Here is an 8,241-nt window from a genome sequence, read left to right as displayed (position 1 = left end):
TTCTCCATCTCTTCAGTTTTCAGCACTTCACCCTAGCATCTGCTTCCACTTCTCCACACTGCTTCTTAGACATGCACCTCCATACAAGCTGCCTTCCAGAGGCCAGTTACTACAACATCAGGCCCACAAAGTGCATAGAGAATGAAAGGTTATTCATCCTGTCAGCATCCTTTCCTGCTCATTCAAACGTGCCAACACTTCTTGCACAAACCTGCAGGATTATTCACATCACTTAATTTAGGTATCCATGTTAAGAAGGGCCGATTCCCACTGGAGTCAACAAAGGGGAAAGACATCTCAGGAGACCATTTTGAAGCAGCCAGACTAGAATCTGAAGTAGAGCCCTGCTTTGGCATGCTGGATCACACACTAAAGAGACCCTTGTCTCTGACAGCAGGGCAGGATGAGGAGAATGGTAAAGCAGCAGAGACACCTGATAAAGGAGTCCCAGTGCGTCCCTTACCCCAATGCTGTTAGTGTGCAAAAGCCACAGCAATCTAAGGAAACAAGAACAGACTCTGTCAAACCTGGAATTTCTGAAAGAACAACTGGAAGTGAAGTGCCTGGAAGCACTTTCGGCTACCAAGTATTAACAGGTACACAAAGAAGATCATAAGCTAGAACAAAGCAAAATACTATGTTCTTCCTGAATTTGAAAGGCATGCTTTTCTTTTTCAAACACTCATTTCCACACCACATAATTTGTACAGTCTGTGGAGGATTCATATACTGCTGTTGCAGCATAAATCAGCCCTGAGCAGAAACTAAGGCGGTATCAAATATTTCAATTCACACTAGAAAACTTTTTATAAAGAAACATGCAAATAAACATTTTTATAAGATTCTAGTTTTCTTGGGTTTTCTGTTTCATCTTCCGGTACTTTATAGAATTTTGACACACAAAAGAGAAATAAAGAAAGGAGGCTGTTAGTATCTAATTGTCTATTCATAAAAACATTCCTTAAACTTCAGATCTAAGAGAGACAGATGTGATTATAAAAGGTCAATAACATTCACTGAACAGGCACAGCAATAAAACGAGTCATCAGGACAAAGGTCATTGCTGAGTTAGCTCCAGGTCTGCATGAAATGACTCAGACCTCTGCACATGGCAGGAGGGACATACTTTATGAGGGAGCACTGAATGCTTCACAGAGGTTTGCTCCCCTCATCACACTGCCAGGGAGGACCCTGAAGCCTAGTTTGGTGATGAAGTGCCTTACCTGGCTCCTCAATGCAGACACAATGTGCCCCCTGTCTTTTTCTCTGAATCCGTGTTGGAAGCTGGGGCAGCAGAAGGTCAGACCCAGCTGATCCAAAGCGTGTTTTCTTCACTGGTACTCAGAATAAACGATACAAAAGCAAAACTACTTTCTCACCTGGTGCTGCTTTCTGGATCTCCAGGGTTACGGATGTGGGAAGACACTGCATAAGCAAGCAGATTTCCTCGTACGTCATCTTACTGACAGGGATACTGTTGATGGTGGTAATCTCATCTCCTACAGCCATCTTGCCCATTGATCCCTGATGCAATGACAGTTTCAAGGAAATGATAAATACACACCAGAAGCCCTGCCACAGGGGCAAAGATTGCAGGGAAGCAATTAATAAGCTTATGAACAACATCCTCTATTTCACATCACTGCAGAGCACAGGTACCACTCCTGTCAGTTTGCCAACATGTAAATAAAGAGCAGACTGTGCTTTTGCCAGGAGAGGAATTAAAGATAAATCTAAAACAGGAAGGTCAGAAGAGCTGCTGGTTTTTCTGAGAGATCAGTATCAGGATGAAGGACGTAGCCTCTTTGGTTAAATGAATCACAATAAATCAGCCCTAGCTTCTTCAGGACTGGAACACTGTCTATCATTTTTGAATTTCATGTGTGAACTATCTTCCTGGTAGAACAACAAAACTGGGCAGGGACTGATCTCTTAAGGTAAATGTCTGTTTCTAAACACTGCACAGTAAATCAGAGAAAAAGGCAGGAAGAAAAGCCAAATCCCTAGATCTCTCAGCACCACTCAAACTGCTATGCCGTATCGTCTCTCACTCTAGCGGCCACTGAGATTAAAAATGCTCCATCCAGCTTTGTACACAGAGTACCCTCCTTCCTCTTTCTGCACTTCTGCATCTAGGTCAGCGATTCCACATCCAGCATGAAGCAAATATCTGTACAAGCATGGGCACATGTGAGATGCAGAAGACCAATGTGTTACTGGCACCACCATCGCTCTTGACAAATCTGCCCTGCATCTAAAGCCTTTTGTTTCCAGATTTGTGTAATACAGGGACACGTGCACAAAAAATAATAAAGCAAACAAACATTTTTACCACCAGGATTTACTTTTGTCTTTGTCCCTGGTACAAAACAAACAAAAAAAGCATTTCCTCAAAACTGCAACTGCAAGTGGGGATGAGTCTCTCTCAGTGAATTTGCGTCTTGACTCTCTTAGTTTTGAATCAGACAGGATGCACTTCTGAATCAGAAACGTTTCATTTAGCAGCAGCTTCAGAACAATACAGGGTGAAATATTTTGCCCAGCAGACAAAAACCTCACCTGCGCTTACTCTCAACGGATCACTCGCTTAATGACAACAGTAACAACAATAATAATCATCATAATAATCCCTGCAAAGGGAAAGCAAATCACAACTGGACAACTCAAAAAAAAAGAATTACCACTTCTGCTGCTCCGCCGGGCCGCATCCCTGTGACAACAACCTTCAAGGGCATGGCTTGAATTTCCAAGTCCAGGCCGAATGACTCGTGCTCATTGCGAACCAGAGTGACGATTTCAAGGTGGCCCTGCCCGGCCCCGTCGGGTGCTTCACACTTCTTGCTGTGAGGGAGCATCCTTGCAACAGGCTTGTTGTAAGAACCATGCTCCTCTGTCCTGTGTCTCTGAAGGCTTCGGCACTCGGTGCTCATCATGCTTTTCACTCTTGTGACTGCTCTGTGCTCAAGTTTTGGGGACCTCTTAGATTCAAGTTGTGCTTCCCGGAGCTCCCTCAAACTCAAGCTGCCAAGACGAACTTCAGGCACACTTGAGTAATCAAATGCTATGATGGGGAAAAACGGAGATTCAATTTGCTCCAGCGTGCTGTCTGCAGACTCCACAGAGTTGCTGAAGATGGAGGAAGATGTCTCCATGCCACTGTATCTAGATGACTCACTGTCCTGATTCTCATCATCAATTTCTACAGACGAGGTTGTAATGACAATGCCAGCATCCTCCTGGCTCTTGGCCCTCTGGCTTCTGTGCAAGTGGGAACTTTCATCGTCATCACTAGCATCACCATCATAGAAAACAACCCTCCTCTGTCGATGAAAGGGGCTGCGGGCAGATTTGGGGCTGTCACTGAGGATGCCGGGTCGGACAGTCTCCACATGCTTGTTGTGATGCCCAGACAATCTCCCACTAGTTGGAGAAGCAAGACCATTTGCTTTTGCCACTCCTGCATCTCTAGCAGCTAAGGGGGGAAAAATATACCTTAATTGCACTTATACGTGATTCTTAATACCATGAATCTGACAACAGTAGAACACACGTGGCTCTGTTTGCAAGGGAAGCTTAAATTCTCTTCACAAAGCAAAAAGGACATTTTTCATGTCTTCCCTCTAACAACAGTAAACAGAAAAAGGGGTTGTATATGGCAATACAGTTTATGGGTAATTCCTGAAATCAGTTCATGGCACATCTGGTTCTGTTTTCAGTTTATTTCTAAATTATGACTGTGACTCAAAGAAGAAAGGGATGCAAATTCAAATGTGTATTTTAGTTTAAACAACAGATTTTCTTTCTCCTTTTGCTTAAATCTGAGCTCGGGACTGCCTGCATTAACTTACGGAGAGTGAAAAATGCTTTCCTGAACAAAGACTGAAGCACACACAATCAGTTTCAAACTAAAGACTAATAAACCTAAGAACCCTTTCCACATCATTCTTAGAAAGAACTGCATCTTATTTTGTAGAAAGTTATTTTGTCTTGCTTTGTTTGGTGGGTATTTAGAAATGTAAGAATGCTTTTCAATATTAAGCAATTTCCAGAGAAAAATAAGCTGTAGTCAAAGACATCACTTGAGAACCACAGGAAAGGGAGAACAAATGTAATATCCTTTGAATTTGAGATCAGGTGCATGTCAGGAAGGACACAAAAGATTCTTTCAGTCAATTACTATGGGGAGAAAGACACATATGCAAAATATCTGATGTGAAATTGAACATTTGTTTGTTTTTACACTGCTATATGTGACATTTCAAACCTGTCTTTTTGGATAGCTATGAACACTTTCATTTAAATGCAATAAATCAGATGATCATCAGTCCCTTGAAAACACAAACAATCGCAGTGCTGTCAATCTAGTTTCAGCCAAACCAATCAAATAAAGTAATTTTCACATAATCAGAGCAGCAATTTGTACAAAACACCATGGAAACAGGCATTTATGTGCATTGTTGTAAACCCCTTCAATTTTCCACAATTTCATATGACCAGCACTAGTTTGCTCTACACTGCTCGGCATTTCTTACGAGCAAAGCCACCGTGGCTCTCCTGTAAAGCCACACAGTGTTCAGTGACTCTCCTCCCATTAGCCAAATGACCAGACACATTTCCATCGCTTACTCAGGTTGCCAGGAAGAAGAGAGCCATCATCCAACAAGCTGTTTCTGTTCTTCTGACGGAGCTGGTCTTCATCGCATGAGCCAGTTACAGCATCAGGAAACTGGAGATGGCTCGTACCATCATGCGAGAAGTACTGGGAAAGCTCTGCCTCAGAGCTGACAGATCCCTGCTGAAAAGAAGTGAGCCTGGTAACCAGCCTTCCTCAATGCTTAAAAGCCCCTGTCTGCATGCAAGCACCCCAAAATCCACTCATATTGCTGCCTCAGTAAAGGGAGTTTAAAGCCAATTTTTAAAACAGAGGGCTTGTCAGCATATTGAGAGCCAAACTGTCAAAGTTGGATGGCTGAAATGCTGCACATCAATCCATTTTTAGCCAGTATAAAAATTAAAAAAGGATTCCAAATCCCTCTGCTTTGCAGGTGTGGTTCAGTGCAGAAACCAGGTATGAAACTATTAATTTCTGTAATTCCCTTTATACACCTTCCGCACTGAGAGGAGGGAAGGGCTTCTACCTCTGGTCACAGTTGCTATAGCTTCTTTGACTTTCCCAGGAAAACCAGAGACTTTTCCCCTACCATGGCTACATAGACAGACAAAGTGCTCAGCGTTCTGCCCACAGGCTCAGACTCCTCTTACCAACATTAGTTTCTGTGTCCCACAGAGCTAGGGTGCCTTCAAGGTGGCAGGAGGTGAGAGCTCACAGCCTTCTCTGCCATGCTCTGCACATCACCCCAAAAGCTACAGTCACACAGACAAACAGGAGCTTGCTGCTGTCACAGTTTAAGTGTGTGACACAAGAAAAAACCCTTTTATGGAGCCCATGTGACAGGGAAGGAGAACACAGGTTTGGTTTTGAACTCCTTGATCAAGCAGGAGCTTCAGTAAAAGCTGAATTTGAAGCAGACGCTGTTTTTCATTGCATCTAATTCTTTTACCCGGCTTGCTGGCTCCAGGAAGCGTTTCATAGTCCAGCTGAGGGGAGATGAGGTCTCTCCTTGCTTGGCCTTCACACTAGGAGATGGACTTTTTTGTACAGCTCCTATTAGACAAAGATTAGTTAGATGCCAAAAATTAAACTTGAGGTCCATCTATCCAAACAAGCTTCTCATTCACCTTCGGAGCTGGTGGCTGCATTTAATCCCACTCATTTGTAATTTATTATTGCTTTCCTAAAGTGAGATTTGACATATCATAAGCTCTCCCTCAGATAAAATGGAATGTTATCACAGAGACATGTTACTCCAGCCAGGCCCAGGTCAGTGCCATGAACAAGAGATGAGCAGGAGACGGTCCTCCTCACCTGTTAGAGCATGCTGCTGACTAGGGGTAACCTCTAAAGACAAATTATCAGCCACTGGCAAGGTCATCTTCAAAATAGGTCTTGGCTGACACATGTATAAAGGGGATAATTACAAATGTAAGGTTTCTGTCTGAAAATCACCTTACTGGTCACTCCTCCATTGCCAAGAGTTTGCTTTCATCTGACAGATTTTAGGAATTGCTAAGTCTGGACTTCAAACATATCACCGAGATGCCAGAGCACATGTTTTGACATGACTTTAAAGATTAAAATGAAGTTAAAATATACAAGCCAGTATGCAATTTCTGGAATTTTTCAAATGGTCACAACAATACTTCAGGTTTGGGGTTTTTTGCCATTTACATGGTAAGTGTACACAGATGGAGTAGATCACTCCTGAACTTCCCTACTGGGACACCATGTTTCCCACTCATCTTGAAAAAAGGACAGAGCAAACACCTCTTGGCAACCCTACTTTCAGATCATGGCAGCCTAGTGAAACAAAGCATGTAACATGAGCTACAGAGCTGATCCATCTGAACTGGATGTTTGTGCTAAAATCTCTGCAGTGGACAGAGTGATGGCACTCCCTTAACACTTACACTGTTCCGCTGTTTTGAGGGCTCTCAAAACACTGATGTTGGGGAACTCAAGAGCATGCTTTTAAACATCCCTGCGTCTGGGAAAGGACACATACACTAGAAGAGACCATGTTGCTACCTGTGACGTGAGAGGAACTGGCATCCTTGCTCTCTCGGTGGGTAGTACGTGCAATTGCTTCATCCATCTCCTGTTCCGAAACCTGAAGTCAAGTGGAAGACAGAGCTCAAACTGGGTATGTGAAATGATGAATGTCTCATCACTTATCACCACAAGTACATGATTCATTTAATATATGCTACTATGTTTAAACATGCAATAAAGATGACTTAGTTGAGAGCTTCTAAGTCCTTGTCCCCTGGCTCAGACTCCTCCCATGCCACTTTCCTGCAGAAACCAGCAGACAGAAGCCTACCAGTAGCATGAAGACTGCATCCAAGTGCCACACTACACAAACAAAACAGCACCAGACTTAAAGAAATCAAATGAAGCTATTACAGCACAATTTTAGGTCAATTAAATGCTGTATATTGGTTGACTGAGATAATATTACCTTAAAATAGACAACGACTGCTTTGTACAAGCATACATCAGAAACTTTACATATTCTACACTTAACCTACAGGAAGAATACCAGACTTTCCATAATATTAGATGTCTTTTTAATTTTCATTTGTCCTTGCTTTTAAAAAGAAAACCTAAGTCAGTAATTGGTAATTAATGTTTCTGTGGTTTAAGAATAAATACTGGTTTACCATATTTGCTAATTTAGTCCTGAATTACTGCCATACACTTAATTCTTATTACTGGAAAATATAATTTTATAACAGGAACAACTAGTCTGCAGAAATTAATATTTAAGAACAGAAAGCAAATTCTGTCAAAAATAATTTCTATGCACATTGCTTTACATGAATTAAAATCAGGATAAACAGACTAGAAACTTGAATCTTCCTGAACCACGAAGATTTGAAAGATTCCGAAGCAAACTCAGCAGTTTAAACATAGTATAAATGCCATATTCACTCAGAATAACATGAAGAAAGAAAATTTTGTGGTATTTCTCTTGGAAGTACATGAAAACACTGAAGTGAACATATTCAGCAACAGAATGTACTGTGGACCTTTTGTGTTATAAAATGAGACATTAAATATAAAAACGTCCAAAACAACATGAACCTTTGTAAAAACACATCTCTGTTTACAGCCTGTGGCATGAACTTATAGCAAACCAACAGCCACTGGGCCCCTGGGGCACAGGGAGTTCCTACAGGACATGGACCAAGTCCTGAGAATATGCTTCAGGGCCTTGAGATAAACCTTTCGGTACAACATGTCCCAAGAGGTCCTGAGCACACTGCAGCATCTGTTTAAAGGTAACCAAAAAATCCACGCTTCTGCAAGCTCTGTCAATTTTGATTTTTAGCATCTCCCTCAAGCAGTTCAAACTGGAAAGGCACGAGATAATTCCTAATTCAAATCTGCAGACTGGAGTATTATTAAGAGAAAATAAAATAAAACACTCCACACATATCTGTAGATCCCCCAGTGCTCTCAGAAAATGGGTGACAGCAGCATAACAATAAATATGGGTCCCCATATGGACACTCCTCCAGAGATCCAGCTATGAGGGCTTATGGATTCAATACTGCCTGGGCAAAAAATATGCTTTAGGGTCTCTCCAGCTCAACTTTCAGCTTTTCATAGCATTTCTT

At 42.0% G+C, this 8,241-nt stretch overlaps 1 protein-coding gene across 1 annotated transcript in view; it reads right to left on the bottom strand.

Moving 5' to 3' along the window:
- Nucleotides 1-8,241, bottom strand: part of PDZD2 (PDZ domain containing 2) — a 35,739-nt gene that overhangs the window by 14,434 nt on the left and 13,064 nt on the right. The window contains exons 10-14 of the mRNA XM_009084847.1: nucleotides 6,647-6,728; nucleotides 5,562-5,665; nucleotides 4,627-4,792; nucleotides 2,682-3,472; nucleotides 1,380-1,524 (exon numbers count right to left, since the gene is read on the bottom strand). Of these exons, the coding sequence (XP_009083095.1) occupies nucleotides 1,380-1,524; nucleotides 2,682-3,472; nucleotides 4,627-4,792; nucleotides 5,562-5,665; nucleotides 6,647-6,728 (1,288 nt within the window). The remainder of the gene's footprint in view (nucleotides 1-1,379; nucleotides 1,525-2,681; nucleotides 3,473-4,626; nucleotides 4,793-5,561; nucleotides 5,666-6,646; nucleotides 6,729-8,241) is intronic.

This window comes from Acanthisitta chloris, unplaced genomic scaffold (assembly GCF_000695815.1).
Source record: "Acanthisitta chloris isolate BGI_N310 unplaced genomic scaffold, ASM69581v1 scaffold28640, whole genome shotgun sequence".
NCBI lineage: Eukaryota > Metazoa > Chordata > Aves > Passeriformes > Acanthisittidae > Acanthisitta > Acanthisitta chloris.
Note: the sequence above shows the minus strand (reverse complement) of the source record. Positions and strands in the feature narration are given on the sequence as shown.